At 39.2% G+C, this 19011-nt stretch overlaps 1 protein-coding gene across 1 annotated transcript in view; it reads right to left on the bottom strand.

The window, feature by feature from the left end:
- NDUFS4 (NADH:ubiquinone oxidoreductase subunit S4) overlaps positions 1-6396 on the bottom strand; it is a 46995-nt gene extending 40599 nt beyond the window's left edge. Inside the window, exon 1 of the mRNA XM_063421568.1 lies at positions 6240-6396. Coding sequence (XP_063277638.1) covers positions 6240-6325 — 86 coding nt within the window. The 5' untranslated portion in view covers positions 6326-6396. The remainder of the gene's footprint in view (positions 1-6239) is intronic.
- Positions 6397-19011: the final 12615 nt, after the last annotated feature.

Below are 19011 nucleotides of genomic sequence, written 5' to 3'. Positions count from 1 at the left end.
ATTAGATTCTGTTTTAAATTCTTTATCCCTGAATGAAAGTATTATGTCCTTCTGTTTTAGGATACTACTGCCAACAAACTTCACCTCTACCCTCAAAAACTTTTTTGAGGGGTTGTTTCGTTTTTTTGTTTTGGTTCAGTTTTGAGATTTTATTTATGTCTCCACTCCTCTTCAAATCTTCTAAGTTCTTACTAGGGTCTCAAATCAGTAAGCTTTTGAAAAACATTATTATCACAAGTAACAATGTTGTTTTAAAAGTAAGCAAACTTTACCCAAGCAACCTAGAGTTCTGAACCCACACTGGTTAGTTGCCACACAATTGGATACAGGAGAATTCATCTGTTTTATTGGAGAAGCAAGCGCACTGCTTATTTACTAGTTAGCTTTCAACACAAATATACCTTTAACATCTGTCTGCTTGTTGCTGTTTAAACCATGCTTTCTGGAAAATGTCATTCCTCCCTTCCGGGTTTCCAATTCCACAAGTGAAGGAACTGAATGCAATTAAAGTAAGTCACCCCAAGTTTTATGTGGCCAATAAGAAAGAGCAATCTAAGAAGCCTTATTAGGAACATTTTGCTGTCTTGATGCCTGCTCTACTTACTTCTCCATAAGTACACTACAAAAACAGCCATTGCCAGAACAACACATTTCCTCCTTGCCCCATTCTCAAACTTTATCTCTCCCAAACTTTTTTTCCTATCTGCCCCTCTTACTTGCACATCTTTCTATCCATCCTCTTCCTCCTCTACATGAATCCTGAAAGTATGTAAACTTTCACAAACATTACAAGAATTCCATGCACTTAAAGAACTCAAATTAGCTTGATCTGAGCTTACCACTAAACTACATGATACTTGGTATTTTTCACTTTTACACTGTGATGGAATTGTTCACATTGACAGCAACATCCTACAGCTTCCATGTTTCATTATATCTAACATCTTCATTATTCTATGAGGGCTTTCCAAAGTTCACTCTTTCCAAAGGAAACAAGGAGCACTCCTACACCCTACTTCCAACAATGCCAAACAGAGAAGGCTAAAGCAGGAAATATAAGACACCACTATGGTTTACCATAGTCTCTTCGTTATCTTAATAATGGTGCATACCCATGAACACAACAGACGTGAGTATGTTATCCTGTTGCAACTACTCAAGCAATGATGGATTAGCAGCTTTGAGATATTACACAAAATACTGCAAAGGGAATTAAGTCACCCTATTTTTCAGAAATTTTCCCTTCTCTCCCTCAAAGCATGCAAAATTGTTGCGGAAAGAGGGCTTTCCTTCAAAAGAGCCAGACACAGGCTGTCGTCAAAGCACCTGTGACTTTAACAAATAACCACTGATACTGCTTTCAGCCACAGAGAACAGACAATATTTGCCTCCTAGACCCTCTCTTAACCACACAATCACTACTTGAACAGTGTGGACAGAGTCAGAAGGAATTGTTTTTAAACTAATTATGCACCTCAGACATATGAAATACCTACTCCCAAACTACTGCTTCAGGGTGTCTGCAAGATCAGACAAACACTCACGGCTGCCTGGAGCCTTGTTTTTAAACTCATACTCACTGCATGTATGAACTGTAGTGAATTTCATCTTTTTCTCCCCTTATCAATCTCCATTTGTCTCTCCACATCCTTCACCTTGAGTCTTCTCCAAAACTCCATGTCACCACAATTTCATGAGCAAAAAACTGCAGGAATTTTATTCCAGAGTTCAGTTTACCCTAGTGCTATTATGTTGTAAGATAATGTGACTCACTGTACTTGCTCTGATACACATTAAAACCAAAATACATACTTAAGATAAAGTTGTAAAATTCCAGCTAAATACGCATTTTAGAACCCAAATACATCTTTTTCCTGGTGAACAACCAAAATAAAACTGTCTATAAATATCTCTTATATAGCTAGGGTTTTCTCTATTTTCAGTGGAAGAACAGGATAAAAAATTAAACAGGAGTGGTTTTTTTGATTTAGAAGTCATTTATTTTGCCCCAAAAAATGGCTTCTTCCTCATTTTCCTGAGGGGGAAGTCTGATTAAAAACACAGTAACTGAAAATGGAGACATCCCAGATTTCCTCAATTTCTTGAGTATGAACTGAATAACAGTGAATTCATCCTACACAACTGTCCGTAATTTTTTACTTTCATAACCTGAGATATCCATTCATGATGGTGTCAAGGACAGAAGATAGGTCTAAGGCCTGCCATATGTGGTCCGCCGTTGTACACATGGACAGGATAATGTAAAAGACCTTACAGTCAGTTGGTAAGACCATCCTTCAGTAGTGAAACGATGTATCAGTCACCTGGTGGGATTCATCTCCTGAAGGGGCATTAACACACAATAAGGTCGTGGATGGCATGGAGGTGTGAACATGCGCCACTATGACCTGATCTCATGTGCTGGCTCTGCCTGAGATGAGCTGAAACTGGCACTCCTGAGGAGGTGGTGGGGTGGTTCTGGGTTGGAGGGGAGAGGAGGACATGATGTACGACCGTTTTTGTCTAGAAAGTGCACAGCCTACCTGCCCCTCCTGCCTGAGCACCATGCTCCATCTCCTTCTCGGCAGCTTCTCCAACATCCAGGGGTTGATATGTATTTATGCAAAGGTGACTACTCAAATTGACTTGCTTTGCAATTCTTACTGCACCTTGAGATTTTTGTGCACGGGCATCCGCCTGAACCAGAAACAATGACAAACTAGCAAAACATTTGTTGTTGTACTCAGACTTTTTACTACAGCATTACAAGAACAAGGTAACACATTTAAAAAGAACACTGAAAAGTGACATGAAAAATTCATTATTGTGAAATGTACAGAGCGTGAGGCCATACTACACCTACACACAAAATTCTGCTACAGCAAGAGAAATTAGTTCTGAGTCCAATAAATTCTGATAGAAAGGGCTTCTCAGAAACACTCTGAAGTGGTTTTAAAACCACTTTTAAAACCACCAGATATTTTGATATCTGATTCCCAGTTCAGCAAGAATTTGTTTGAAGTTTTCTTTTCCCACCTTCAACTGTCCATTTCTAATGGGAGGAAACAGTGCAATCTTCTAGGTCAAATTAGGGAGAACACATTCAACATAATTTCAAGCCTCCTGAAAACTTCACAGATCTTACAGCAAGTGAGGTTCAAAATATGATCTAAGCAAAGGAGACAGTTTTACTTTCTGAATCAGCTCAAGTACCTGCTGACATCTATTAGGCTCACCACCAGATAAAATAATGAGGGACTCAGTAACCACTGCTTAAGTGATTTAAAACATGCACTCCGGACTTCATAAAGATAAGTGGAATGTTGCTGCATGTTCTCCTTATTTCACACTAAACACTTATGTCCATATTGTGGAAATAACCAGTTCAGAATCATTGGGCAGCTTGGGCATGTGTATGTTAAAGTGCTAAACAGGTCCCAGTAAAAGAAGTACTTGCACTAGATGATGTCATAAGGTTTCAAAGAATCAAATATCACAAACAGAAATCAAAACAGAATCTCTCTGTAGCTCTTGGAAAGTGATCATATCATTATTTAACTGAAGCTTTGAAAACTGGAGCACTATAAGAAGTTTCACATGCAAAAATCTGCATAAAAATGCACTGCAAATAAAACTACATCTTGAATGCTTAAAATTCGTGTCCAAACAATAAGCTATATCACTCCCATAACCAAATTTAGGCAAGTAACATGAAACTTGCTTCAAATTTTACCCAACAACCAAACTTTACTCTGAACCTAAGTAAACAAAAGCATAGTGCTAGAGTGATGAGTCATTCAAATGCCCTCACAGTTGACAATTCCAGAATCCTCTTTGGTCATCTCCTAACAACATCAATAAATTTTATTGTTAGTAATTCTATCACCTGTATTTACTTAAAGACACACAACTAGCATACTGGTATAATACATTTTTTCTACAGTTTGACAATGACAGAGATTACTCCACCAATAAATTAGACAGACAAATACTTCAAATATACTTCAAAACAAAGAGACTACTTGTACCAAATTGTACCTGTCAAAATACTTTTCTAAAAGGAAACCAGTATTGCAGGATTTATATATCCAACTGCAAGACATGCAGCAAACTACTGGCTTCTCAAAGAAGTAGTCTTTTAGATAGCTGCTGGAGATACGAGACACTAAAGCTAAAAATGGGACTTGTACACAGTCAAACATTGAGGCATCTATCTGTATACTAAAATTTAGGTTTCTTATGAAACATGCTGTGTAAGAAAGATTAAATGGTACGTAATAAAGAAAAACAAACAGTTGCACACAAGAAGGAATACAAAGTAAAAAAGCAACAAATACACTTTCTCCTGTCTACTTCTTATTTATCACCTCACTATGAGCTGCAGGAAGACATCTTGAATTTAAAACATAGAACCCTAAATCTTTTTCTGTAATTATGTATGTTGATTCTCACTCAGACGTAGGGAGACTATAGAGGATGGTTAAGAATGAAATTTCATATAAATATTTTTCATACATAGATATTTTTATATAAAACAGTAATAGAGAAAATACTTAAGTTTTAGTGCCTACCTCACCACGAAATAATCACTTTGCAAAACTTATGCAATAAATGAGTCTTAAGCATTCCCTCGTCTGCCAAGACTATTTTATTCTGAAGCACCTTTTCCTCATTCCATAGAAAATTTTATTCTCATTCTACTAACAAGCAGTGGTTACACAGCTGTGTATGAACTTTAAGAGAAACTCATAAAGTTCCCCCTCTTCTCCAAGAAAATTTGCTGACCTGTGCTCAGGTCACTGTCCTGCAGGATGTGAAACACAAGTTTCAGTCTTACTCAGGCAAATGTCCTCCACATCCCTATTACAGAAAATGCTACGAGACACTAATTTTTCCTCACCCTCAGTGACAAGCAAGGAACCTAATGCACTGTTTCAAAGAAGAAATACCAACTGAAGTGTACCTACCTCATATTTCCATACTTCTCATACCCAGCCCTGCTACATTCTACTATTTATTCTGAAATAATTACTTGAAATGTAGAACTGTAAGTCTTTAAAACAAGCAATATTATTTTTAGCCTGAATCACTAGACTGACCCAATTTACCACATGGGACAGGCAACAGTTCTGTCAGCACCACAGAAGAGTAGAAGGGCAGAAAGACACAGCTGAACATGAACAGTAAGTTTCTGGATTAGCGTAGAGGAACTCCTAAATTCATACTCACAGATTTCAAAGCATTTTTAGGAGATTGAAAATTAACCTTCAACATCATAAAACAGGTGCCATTTTAGGAGGCAGCAGTAGCCAATCAATCAGAGACAATTAGGGACAATCAGAGAATAAAAATGTGAAAAAATAGCAGAGCTATAGTTCTTTCTCTGTGTGTTTATACAGTTTGCTCTGTGTGCCTCTATATGTGCTTCTATCACATATTCATACACACATACATATTTAAAAACTCCCACATACTTTTAAAAAATTACTGGAACTAACCTGCATCTATTACTATGTAAAGACTTAAGGAGCACAAAACGCAAACTCTCCACAACTAAAGGCATTGAGCTACATTATTTCTGACTACAGTGGGGGTCTTACATAAGCCTTGGGCCTGTGACATGCACAAAAGTAAATACATGCATGCATCTTCAACTCGTGGTTGGGTCGTGACTTCTAATACAGGTCTCTGCATTAAAGAAACAAATAACAAAGTGCCACCTAAGATTACAAAGCTATTTCCAATATTTTCAGGAAATCGGCGAAAAAGCAGTATTCATCCTCTGAAAAAAGTAACGTGTTTCGAAAAAGGAATGGAGAGGAAAAGCAACACGATACAAAAGAATGTAGTGGGGTGCAAATCTCTGGGAAGACTGCTGGCGAGATTACGCTCCCGGGAAGTGAGGCCCTGACGACCAGAACTCGACCTCCAGGCACCGCAAGGACATCGGGCGGGCGGTCACCGCCAGGCAGGCTGCAAGGACGGGCAAGGACACGCACGGACAGACGGGGACGGGCAAGGACACGCACGGACTGACACGGAGGAAACCTCGGCTCGGCCCCTACTCCCAGCCTGGCCGCCCCCCACCCGCGTCGAAGCCCTACGCGGTCCCCCGGGCCCAACTCCCGGGTCGGCCTCGACGGAGCCCCAGGCCCGGAACGGCCTCCTCGGGCCCCCGCGGGCGCCGGGGTGCGGCGGTGCCCCCCGGGCGGCCGGCGGGGAGCCCGCGGTGCCGTTACCTGGGCGGCGGCGGGCGGACCGCGGCCGCACCGCTCCTGGCGACGAGGCCCCTCAGCGCCGCTGACATTGAGAGAGACGCCGCCATGATGCTCAGCGCAGCTGCTGGGAGACGGCGGCGCCGCGGGGCCAAACCTCCTCCGCCCGGACAGGAAACGCGAAGGCGAGGGCGGGAAGAGGCGGCGGGAGGAGGCGGTGGGAAGGGAGCGGGGACAGGGAGCGGGGACAGGGAGCGGGGACAGGGAGCGGGGACAGGGAGCGGGGACAGGGAGCGGGGACAGGGAGCGGGGACAGGGAGCGGGGACAGGGAGCGGGGACAGGGAGCGGGGACAGAGAGCGGGGACAGGGAGCGGGAATAGGGAGCGGGGATAGGGAGCGGTGGAGAAGGGCTCGGTAGAGGCAGGAGCGAAAGGCACTGCTGGCATCGAGGGAAGGTGGATCTGATGCCCGGAGCTCCGTGGAGGAGCCATTCACCTGTTTGGATTGCACACGCTGCTTTTCCCCAGCTACGTGTTTGGCCCAGAAACATTTTCTGGCAGCGTTGGTTGTAACGCCATCTTCTTTATGGGCACAAACTGAAAGAGAGGAAATTTAGGTTAGCTATAAGAAGGAAATTCCTTACTGTGAGGGTGGTGAGGCGCTGTAACAGGTTGCCCAGGCAGGTTGTGGATTCCTCAATCAGTATTCAAAAGCAGGTTGCAGTGTTCAAAGCCAGGTTGAATAAAGCCCTTGAGAAACCTGGACTAGGGAACCAGGGATGTGTTCCTGCCCCATGGCAGGGGTACTGGGGCTAGATGATCTTTCAGATCTGTTTCAACCCTTAACACTTGCTGACTCTGTGGCTCTCAGTGGCAGGGGACAAGCTCCAGGGAGGGCAGGTGTCCGGGCAGGGTGGTCCCCCTGCGCCTGGAGACCCCTTAGCTGGGCACAGAAACTCTGGGGACAGGTATTCTCGGCCCCATTCTTTCCCGTTATGTTTCGCAGACAAAATGGTGCACTCTGTAGACAGACGTGAAAGTGTTGCAGCTTCTCCTTGCACCTGTTTTTCAGCGTACTTCTTAGTGTCGCTGTCTGAAATGGATTCCCATTCGTAGCTCGCAGGGATGAGGAAGCCTCCAGCACACTGTGGCACTTTCGTTCTGTTCTATTTTTAAACCAGTTCCAGCCTTACCTCCTATATGCAAGCAAGGAAGACTGACTCGACCCCCAGCCTCTTGGAGTCGTATTTTTAATACATTAAATGTAAACCGGAAGTAAATAACAGTACTCAAACCCTGCAATAATTAGGGTGCTGTGTACGTGGTTAAAGGAGACAGATTGCTGTAAATCAAAAGTCAAGCATGATTCTGTTCAGTGCCAAAAGCTCAAATGACATAAAGTTTCCAAAAACACATGGTGCAAAAGCAGTGTTAGATTAGGATCTGCAACATTGTGAAGAACTGAAAAGTTTCTTGTTCTGATGGTGAAAATAGACAGTATTCTTGAAATTACTTTCATTTTTTTATATTAAGAATCTGATGACATTTTGGGAAAAAAAAAAAAAAGCTTGAATGAAGTTTCAGCTTTAATTTTACTTTAAAAATGAGAAAATATTTAGAAGATTACAGGAAAAAAAAAAGCTAATAAATTGCTACAGGAGGGGATGTAGATTTTGTTTGAAACTAACTTTCTGCTTTGCTCCAAGAGTAGCAAGCCTTGTGCTTGATTTTGACAGCAGAATTTGACAGGGTCAGATACAAAAATTCTGTACAAGCAAGTAGATTCAGCATTTTCTTGCCCTAAGTGAAGGAAGACTGAAAAATAGTTCTAATGAAAAGCTAAAGAAAATTTGAACAAATGTCTTCTGTAGTATCAAATCAACAGAACGTTAGTTGTAAAAGCAACCCCCTTATATTAGATAGTCCTAATGAAATGTCAGACCTAGAGCCATTATTTCATAGTCTTTGTATTAGGCAGTTACAAGTCATCCTATCCAAACTTTCCACTGTAAAATATGTAATTTTCTATTCTTTCTTCCCCCTGAATATTTCTGATTTGTGGAGAAATGGAAGTGTATCCTGTTTTTCTGTTTCAAAACAGAAACAATGCTGCAGAAAAAAAAGAGAAAACTTGTCTGAGCAGCATAATAGAGACACAGTAACAACAACAATTTACGAATTTGTTTGGTTTACAGACGTATTTAAAATTAATTTTTCAATTGTTAGCGAGTATGTTCAAAGTCAGATGTAGTAAGACAGATAACAGGAGTGATTTTGTAGCAATGATGAATTGGAATGGTTTATATGGGGTGGTAGTGTCTTTTGTTAAGTGCATGTGGGAAAAAACCCTAAACTTTTGAACTTAGCAGTTTTTTTCCAGTAAGTTTGAGGGAAAGACTTGAAAAACTGCTTCCCACATTTTTTGGGGACTTTTTTTTCACAGCTGTATTAGTTATCAGCCTAATAGTGCATGTCTCTCACATCAAAGCTTCAGTCACCTGCATATAAGACAGAGCAGGAATATCTGCATCTCACAAAATTCATTAGTTTTTCTCTCTTCCAAAATCTTTGTGAAGTGCATGACTGGTGACAGGCATTCACACCAACTCAGATTTACTTCATCTAATCCAAATTTTTCTCTTTTGAGGTGTATCAGCTAGAAGTGTTCTGTTGTCTGTGTAAGCAGAGGAAGATTTTATAGCTGTTCAAAGGCACCAGTGGTTTGGTGAAGCCAGTTGCCTTTGAGGGCTCCGTTGTGAACTGGGTAAACTGTCTGAGTCTGTCTATCAGCTGACAGATTATACTGGCTCAGCTGAAGACCTTTTGGGCAGATCCAGCTTTGTCTCTTCTCTCCTTGCCAGAGAGGAAGCCAGTGGTTTGAGCAGCATTTGAAGGCTCCTGTGCTTCGTGTGACCCAGTTCTTCAAACGCCTGCTCTCCCTGATGTCTCTCCTCTTGGTGGAGAAAGGACAGAGGTAGGACATGGCAGCTGGAATTTGAAATTGCCGCCTTGTAAACTGGATCTGCCGAAGGAGGGTGCCAAATTCAGGAGCTGCCTTTGGCAGCTGCAGGGGCAGGATGGTCCTGTGTTAGATCAGGCTGATGGGCTTGAGCATGTGTGCAAGTGAACGTGCTGCTAATTGCTTGCACAGCCCCTGGAACCGTTTTGACCCTGACTAATTAGCACCATCCCAAACAATGTCTGAGCACAGTCTGGGAATGAGCATGGGCCTGGGACTGTTCTAATAAGCTGTGTGGATGAGGCCTTTCTGAGTTTTGGGTTGGTTTTTTTTTTGAGTAGGGGAGAAGTGGAGAAAGAGTTTAGCTCCATGGATGTGAACTGTGCCATGTAAGCTGAGCCACATCAGGGGTACAAAAGGATCCTCAGACTGTTATTTACTAATTTAAATGTAACCATAGCATTTGTTGATTAAGTATTTTTGTATAGTAGTCACAAAATGATGAGAGACTATTTCAAGACAAATAACCATAGCTCTCCAGAGACAGCATTTGTGACAATTCCAAGCACACAGTTTACTGTGAAATTAATATGCACCAACAGTCCCTTGCAGTCTGGTGCCTGAGAAAGGGAGAGACATGAATTTTTCTGTCTCCCACTAGTTGCCCAGGTTTATAAGTAGACCTTTAAGATACTCCTACAGGTTGAATGTGTACTATTTTATCTGACTGCCTTAAATTTGTGTAAATGTATTCAACCATATAATACAACACCTTTTTAAATCATCATGTCTTAGGTTAAAATAATGATTTTTTGTGCATGGAAATCTTAGGAAATGGAGTGTTAAATGTCACATTCTTCAAAATAGTTCAGTGCATCAGTTTTTGAGGTAACTGCAGAACTATCATTTGAAGTCAATACTTTCATGAAGGCTTAAACTTTTCATTCATAATTCTGGCTGCAAGCTGATCTTCTGTCACTGATATACTGTGAAACACTGTCCCTCAAGACTGAAACAGTTCATGTGCCAGCACTTATTGTGCTGTACAGTATGCTCACAGTTCCTATTGTCTCACTCTATGAGAAAACTTATTAGCTCAACTGTGCAGAGTTAGAGTCGTATTTTCTCTTCACATATGTGAGCTGCACACATTGTGAAAATTGGAGAGCAAAATTTAACCTTTTACTTTTTCCTGCTACACTGAGGTTGTACAGCCTTACTTCATGCCCAAACAAACTGGTTCTGCTAGAAATAATTCATAGCCTCAAATAAACTACAGTTAGCAGTGACTAGCAGAACTCTTGAGCTATTCCTTAAGGTATTGTTGCTTTGATTTAGTTTGTTTTCTTCTGGGTGGCAGAGAGGAACTATGTAGGAAACAATAGCATCAGTCTCAATCTCGACAGTCTAATGGGGCAAAGAGCTGTTGGAAAAGGGATACAAAATGCAAAAAAGCTGATCATGTTCTCTAGAGCTGCATGAATTCACAGTTTCATTTTTATTTGTTGCTTGCATTGATTTTATGTACAGAAGCTATGACTTCAGTGTTGGATATCCCTCAGATTCTGACTCTTAAGACAACTAAGCATGACAGTTTAACACAGACTAAATAACATTCATTTACTTTCATAGGACTTCGGTTTAGCTTTTAAAATACTATGTTTTAGTTTGAGAATTTTATTTTGAATATATTATCTTTTTAAAGAGCTTTCTCAGTAAGTAGTGACTCTTTTGGCTTCATTCTGTCCCAAATAATTTACTTTGCTGATGAAATATCAGCTGCACTTATGCTTGTAGGGTTTTTTAAGTATTTGCAGCAGGACAGAGACTATTTGTATGCAACCCTTTGCAAGCCTTACAATGCTTTAGGTGTCAGAGTAAACTTAATGGGAGAATTTGTCCCAAATGTCAGTTTCTGCATTACAAGATGAGTTAGCATGAGAACATGATGTTTTGGGATTTTAGTATTTATTTACATTCTGTACATGGCAGGCAGGTTGGTAAAAAAGCTGATGGTATTCTCGAAGTCTGTTTGATTGCATATGAAATGTAAAGTGCAGTTGGAGCTGTCTGGATTTAATTTTTCCCCCTCTTTGGTATGGGAGAATAAAATAGCTCATACAGGAGAAAAAAATTAAAACCAGGCAGATCCAGCCCCATTGTAAGCTTCACATGCAATCAGACGTCCTTGCAGAGAAACTCCCCTTCCTGGCTGCACTGCTGCCACTAGTGAAACACAATTTAAAAAAAAAAAGAAAAAAAAAGAGAAAAAAAAAATCACTTTTTATACTCGCTGCTTTCAAGTTAGACATTGACATGTGAACCAAAATCTTCTTTTTAACCATTGCCCGGGAGGCCACCAAAGAATCCCAGCTGACCCCCTGCCATCAGAGTGAGTGATGGTCGGCTGCTGGTGTTGCAGCTCACTTCCCCCAGGCTGCCACCCTGAGAGATCCCACCATCCACCGTCGGTGTGAGTGACATTAGCCCACTGGGCTTTGAAAACACTTTTCAGGTCGGTCATTGCAGAGAGATAGCTTCCTTCACACACACCATCAGGGTGAGTGACGTCAGGCCACTGGGGTTTAAAATACAGACCCTCAGGCTTGCTAAGCTGACACTGCTGAGAAAACTGCTTTTATTGTTGTACATCAGCAGGGACCTCTTTGTCTTTTTTTGCATTGTTTACTTAGAAGCCAGCCTTCCCATTCCCCGACTCCCACCCCAGACAATTATTAACATCTGTAGGGTAATTTCTATGTCTTCTTTCTTTCTTTCTTTCTTTCTTTCTTTCTTTCTTTCTTTCTTTCTTTCTTTCTTTCTTTCTTTCTTTCTTTCTTTCTTTCTTTCTTTCTTTCTTTCTTTCTTTCTTTCTGTCTGTCTGTCTGTCTTTCTGTCTTTCTGTCTTTCTGTCTTTCTGTCTTTTTTTTTTTTTTTTTTTTTTTTTTTTTTTAACTGGAGGTAAAACAGATTTCAGTCTATGAATTTTTATAGCCATCTGCCTTCTCATATGATTTTTGAAAGATCCTAGGTATGCCAGAGTATTTGTTAGTGGTAGAGTCTTACAATAATAAAAGTAAAACAGTTGTTAGAGATTCTAGTCCTTTTAGCTGTCCAGATCAGACACTCCTTCAGTAATGATAGTCATTCCTTCTTAGCTGTTTGTAAGGTTCCTGGAAAATTAAGTCTTCAGGAAATTATTCCCTTCAGTCTTGACATAGTATGATTTCCCTTGTTGTTATAGTTCATGCTGCAAAAAAAGATTTCTCTGTTGCCAACTATTATAGAACTCTTTACCTGACATGTTGCATAGTTTTTGAACCCTGCGTTCAGATGATGAGATTTCAGAGCTTTCCAAAATACTACATGGTATTTGGTATAAAAAACCTGTCTAAAACTGGTTAATGTGGAATAAAAGAATTTAAATTCACTGTTCCGTAATATTGCTGGCAACACTATATTATATAATAATATGTACTGTAGCAGAAGCACCATTTTTTGAACTCTATTTCCCTTTCATGCAAAATTAGGACATGTGTCTTGATATATTGATGAAAAGTAGTGATTTATTTCTATCTATGGGATATATATTCTAATAATATATACTATAGAGCTATATTATATCTAGTTTTTATCTTTTTTATGTATTCTATATCGTGTATATCCCATATATCCCTATAAGATTTATATTTATATGTAAAGGATTTTAATTCCATATGAGAACAGGAACAATAAGTAAACTAAATAAATACATGCATTTGAAAATTTAGGAAAACAAATTATAAGAAAGGTTACTTTGATAATTATTAATTTATTTAAAGGTACAGAATTGAATTGAAACCAACATTTTTGATCCAGTTTGTGACTTTGTTTTCCTTTCCTTCACTCTGCGCAATTTAAACCTTTAGCCTTATGGAAATTGAAATATAGAGCAGAAATATATTAATAGTGCAATGCTAGATCAGACTGAAGTCCTTTCATGTTAGCATGAAAGTAGACCTCAGTGTAGTTACCACTGTAAGATGTTTCTGAGGATGCTGGAGGCAAGGACAGCATTTAATCTCCCACTCTGAAGTTCTCATCTTAAATAATATCCATTATCATTAAAGTTTTTCCTACTCACAGAAGTTATTTTAAAGATGGAGTTTGAATGAACTTGATTGTTTTCTCTGGCAGTAAAACCCACAGGCCGGGTAGGTGTTGTGTGGAATACTTTAAACAATTGTCCTAAGTCTTGAATAAGCCCCACCTCACTTTCTATAAACAAGACTTTCAAGGCCAACAGCTTGTTTCCACACCATGCAAACTGAAGCAAGGATTGGACCCTAGACTTCTGCAGTTCAGAACCACAGACAAGACTGGGAATCAAACCTCTGTGCTATAAAATTTGCAAGACATTTAAAGTAGTGTTTTTGCATTTTCTCCTGGCTGCAGCAATCTGTGTGTGATTTACAATAGTGCACCTGTCTTGTTGACCAGATGGAAGAAAGTGTTACTTTGAGCTCTCTTTGTGCTGCTCACAGGAGTTCCTGTGTTGCTCTGAGCACACTGGTATTCAGGCATTCATGTCACCTCCATACCCCAGCCAGCTCCCCATCTAACAAGACCTGGGAAAGGGCAGTGTATACTCAGCGTTGTGCAGTTTTGGGATTCCCCTGCTGTGGAAATCCCCAGGTCACAAGACTGGCTATGCTCTACCTTGTGTGAGGATTGATTTATTTGTCACGTACCTAGCACTGCGAATCAATCTGTGCAGAAAGGAGAAGGGGCCCTGAAATGTAATGAGTTTGCTAAAGAGAAATAAGAACATAGTTTGCGTGTCATCAGTAAGGCCATCAAAGAAGTTTTTTCTGTTCAAGAAAGAAGGGAAAACGTGGAAAATGGTTTCGTGGAGAATTCTCGGAGCCTGGCGGGGCACTGGCATGGTCTTGTGCATCTGTGCAAACCTCGAGATGAGGTATGCTGACTTGGAAGGGGTCATGGAGTAGGACAGACATTGTTGAGAGAGAAACTGAACTAGAAACAAGTTTCAAATGATGACCTTGCAAACAGACTGGATATTTTGGAGAAATAGAACTATGGAAGATGTATTGTAGTGAGACCTACGTGGGGTGTTTTAATAGATTATTGGGTTAGAAGCATTAGCAATATTGTATGGCAAAAGCTGATAGGCCAAAACACACTTATAATGTACTGTAATTAGGAAATAGTTTGGCTTCTGATTTTGATGGTGTGAATTGTAACATCTGTACCATCTCACCCTTCTCATGAGACTGAAAATGGAATAAAATCTTTTAAAACACCTCTCAGGAGCTGCATCTCTGGGTCAGAAAAAGGGTTTTTCTGACACTGGGTCTTTTTGTTTTACTCACTTTTCATAATCAGATTATCCTATGGAATCATGTGCACTATTTTCAATCCTTGTTGTAAAACAAAAATTAAGTTTTGTCTTAAGTTTAGAGCTTCAGAGTCTTAAGATACGCAAGAGCTGCCTAAAAGTTCAATGGCTGTAACTGTCCGTATAGAAATGAAAGGTGGATATCCCAACAGCAGCTGGAATCTGAAATCAAGAGATTGCACAGGAAAAGGCAACAGCCCATTTGGATTATTCTTGCTTTGGCTGTGAGTATGTTGGATAAGGAAATACAAGTTTTGTATTTGTCTGGCTTGTGCACTGGCATGCTGGAAGAGACTACACCTGTGTTTCTGCACCTTCTGTATTTGGATGAATGGCATAAAAACCTATTGTAATGAAGCATGCTACACAGTACTTTAAATTTTGATTATTACCATCCCTGTATTATTTGCACCAGGAATGTTTTGCTCACACAATTAGTTTCTGCAAAATAATTGTGATATCAGAAAAACAATATGATTTCTATAAAGTAGCTCATGGCTTTTTTAAGGATTAATGATTGTGTTTCAATAGAAGTAAGTTCCTGAAATACATATTAGCAGAATATTTACTAAGTAGACTATTTAGAAAATGTCCAGAAAAGAAAAATCTTAGTGATGTATAAGAGAACATGCTGACGAATCTGTGATTTACTCAATACACTGGTGAAGGAGCCCTATGCTCTGGAGGCTTGGGGGCCTGCCACCAGGGTTGTTCTACCTCAGTCAAGAGGGGCTGAGACAGGTGAAGAGAAAAACCCTTTCGCGTGAGGATGAGAAAAGCCTCTCCCCCTTGGGCCTGTGCAGCCACATGTTAATGTCCTGTGCATTCTGTTATTCCATTGGTTTATTAAATTTATGCCGCCCAGTTCAGCCCTTGTTCGCCTCATATGTATAATTCCTAGACTGTTCTTCCCCTCCTTGATCCCCCTTGGTTGTATTTTACCGCGGAGCTCCACCCCTGTTTTCCCATTGATTCCCCCAGTCCCTGTCCCCTCCCATGCACTGCTGTACCCTGCACTATTGGACCCTGCCCCTGGGATCCGCCCCTTCCTCCCTGTATTTAATCCCGTGCTCTCTGTTCTTCCCGGGTTCTCACCCGGTATGTGTTGGGGGCTGGCACCTCTGTGCGTGTGCCAGTAATAGACAGGATTCCAGACGGGACCCGTCTCCTCTCCTAAGCCGTCAGCAATCCTTCGCAGTGCGCTCCGAAAGCGCTGGTTGCTGCCAGGGACACGCTGTTGTGCACCACAACACCATGCCTTCCTCAAAATAACCCACAGTCCAAGCAAAAGGGACATTAATGCCCTGGCAGAGGAAAATGAGCTACAGTTTTGCAAGAAAAAAAATTAAATTCTAACAATCCTAGCATATAATTATAACAGAGAATAGCTTATGCCGTCCTTTTTTAATTTGGGGTCACTGTTCCTGTTTATTGGCTAAATTGCTGCTGGTTTGGTTTTGTATCAGATTTGGTTTTTACCAAAAGCAGTTCTATTGCGATACAAGGAAAACCCACTGAAATAAATTCATATTTCATCTGAAACAGAAACTATTATACACAGAAAGGTCTTTTCCACTCAGTTCAGTGTTCCTGTTGAGTTTAGTTTTAAGGTCTTTTCCACTCAGTTCAGTGTTCCTGTTGAGTTTAGTTTCAACTAATACAGATAGCAATGTCAGTTATACTTGTCCTTTTGACTCGGATATTAACATGTCAAGATTTAATTGGAGAGATCTAACCCATCCATTTGTTGTGAAAGCAAGGCTCTTTCATACAAGTGGTATGATCATTACTTTTTCTCTTCCTGCTCTCCAATGAAACAGATAACCATTTGGTAGAATAATTGGCTAGTGAAATTACCTCTTAATAGTTCTTTTCTAATTTTATCGATTTATGTATTATCACTTTCCTTACATTTCTTCCCTTTTTTTTTCCTGACCTCTAAGTCTTACATTAGCAATTAACTTTCTTTGAGTATTTTTTTAAAAATTAATTTTGCAGAGATTATCCCATTCCATGAGGAAAGCAGAAACAAGTTTAAGTGAGAGACACTTCATCAAAAACTTGTAATCCCTGTTGTGTCTGTGTATCCTTCACATCAGTTTGAAAAGTATTAAAACTCCCCTTCTTTCAGACTACTTTTCTCATGTATTTTCCATTTTATATCAATGAAGTGCAGTGAAAAGCAGACAAAACCCCATAATTTTAAATATTTTTAAATTATAATTTAACTTACGTTTTCTCCCGTTCTGATAAAAAACAGGGTAAATGCTAGTGTAGCTCTCATATTTCTTTCTTTTTACTTTATTTGCCATGTCACACATTGGAGACTCTTCCTCATTTTCTATTTTCGTCATAAAAAGGTGAAGAGTGGTAGTATTACAAGAGAGTAATAAATTCCCTGTTCACATGTACATGTCAGTGATCACAGAAATTGTGACTAAAATGACAGATACAATAAGTGTTCTTCAGGGTCTTTTGTTAGTTTAGATTTAGGTCACAAAGTGTATTTCCCAGGCTGTCATTCTAAGAGGATCCAGTCTGACAACATAAACATTGTTTTACTTTTTCAGAACACTGGCTTTGTAGCAGCATTGAATTAAGAGTTTTCAGAACTTTTTGCAATGTTCCTAACAATCCCTTTTAAGACATAAAGATTAAGTTTTAAGCAGTACTTTTCCTGCTTAAATCCTCTGCCCATGTTTCCATATGGTTTCATTTTAATGCCTGTTAATCCATACTATTATTGCTTGCCTCCTTTTACTGGAATTCACTGGAGGAAAGTGCTATTAGGGTTTTCCTTTTTGAAGAGGAGGGTAGTTGTTCTGAAAAGAGAACACAAGATGAAATAAAAGAGTACATTTATGAACAAAATGGACATAATAATAAAGGGTTTCCATTCAATCTCTGTGGTGTAGAGAGGATCACTGGCATTCTGAATAAGAACAAAGGCTCCCAGAAAAAAAAAAATTAAGACATTAGCAACATTTGCTGGAAGCTTAAATTTCATCTTATGTCTCATATCTTTAATTCAGATGAATCTTAGAAATGGCAAAAACCATTTATATCTGTTCCCAAAGATTATTTTAGTTAATAAATGCAGAAACTGTTTAAGTAGTATCTGACAGGATCAGACAATTTCAAGGAAGTCCTTTAGCCTCATATTTGATTATTCAATGTATTCCTAATTTATATTACCTTTTTTATATTACCATATTCAAAACCAAATGCATTTTTAACAGACATTAATGTAAAATGTTTTATAATGTTGCCTCATATATGTTCAAAACCCAGGTATGTGTTTGACATTGATGTTATATAGAGTCCTTCATGCATTCAATTGAGATATTCATGGCCCTAAAGAAATTTAGAATGTTCATACTTCTGAATTGAGGCTTCTAATTCCAATAACCAAAAAACCTTTCAAAAAACAAGAAAACAACTGCCAAAACAAAAAAAAATGCAACTTTAAGAAGATTTAAATAAACTTGCTATATTTTCTATTTTGGAAAAAAACAAATGCAGTCTTTTGCAGTCTCTTGAAATACCCCCTTTATTGACAAAGTTACAATTTGCACTTCAGGAAACAACTAGATTCTTAAAGTACAGTAAAAATAGAGAAGGATTTTTTACCTTTTCTTAGTTTTCTGTCTTAAAGACAGACAACAATGTTGAAACATGTTTTTACATGTTTCTGAATTTCAATTTTTAGGGCTATTTCTTGAAAAAATTCCAAGTTATGAAGTCCATATACCACATTCACAGTTTCTGTAGTTTTATAATGAGCAATGTTTGATTTGAGCAAGAAAATTATATATCTGGTAAAGCCCTAGAACTTTCCGTATTTTTTAATTTGTTTAATTAAAATTGTATGTGTATTTTGTTTAATTGTTACTGATTTTCTACAAAATTGGGGTGGGGGAGGGAATTTCAGGAATGCTTATATAAATTATTTTGAATTTTGCATTGATTAATTATCTTTATGACCTTCTTCATCACCACACTTTTCAGTCTTTAAGGTCTCCCTACAAAGGCAAAGCCCATGGTTTCTCTCATATATTTATTCTCTTTTGGCTGTTGTCTCATCAGGTTAAGAACTTTCTATCTCTACTTGGATTTTTGTGTTCAAATTCTTCCCTGGAATGCTTTAAAGGTTTTGCAGTGATAGCTTCTCAACATGAAAAGCTGGAAAAAGAAAATAAATTTTAATACAAAGTTGTTGAGTGCAGGTTATCATCCTTGTAAGTCACATTTTTCAAAATAGTGGCAAAATGTTTTGGTCTTTCTAACCAAGATATATAGGATTAAAAAGAATCTTTTGGCTCACACAGTCTCCTCCTGTTTTAGGCAACTATATAACAACCTTTTTTAATAAAGTTCCATCTTAAGATTTTCTGGACTAATTCTGCCACATTCCTCCTTAGAGAAGTTGTTCAAGAGCT

Source organism: Prinia subflava, chromosome Z (assembly GCF_021018805.1).
Source record: "Prinia subflava isolate CZ2003 ecotype Zambia chromosome Z, Cam_Psub_1.2, whole genome shotgun sequence".
In the NCBI taxonomy this organism is placed as follows: Eukaryota; Metazoa; Chordata; class Aves; order Passeriformes; family Cisticolidae; genus Prinia; species Prinia subflava.
This window is presented reverse-complemented; position numbering and strand designations above follow the sequence as displayed.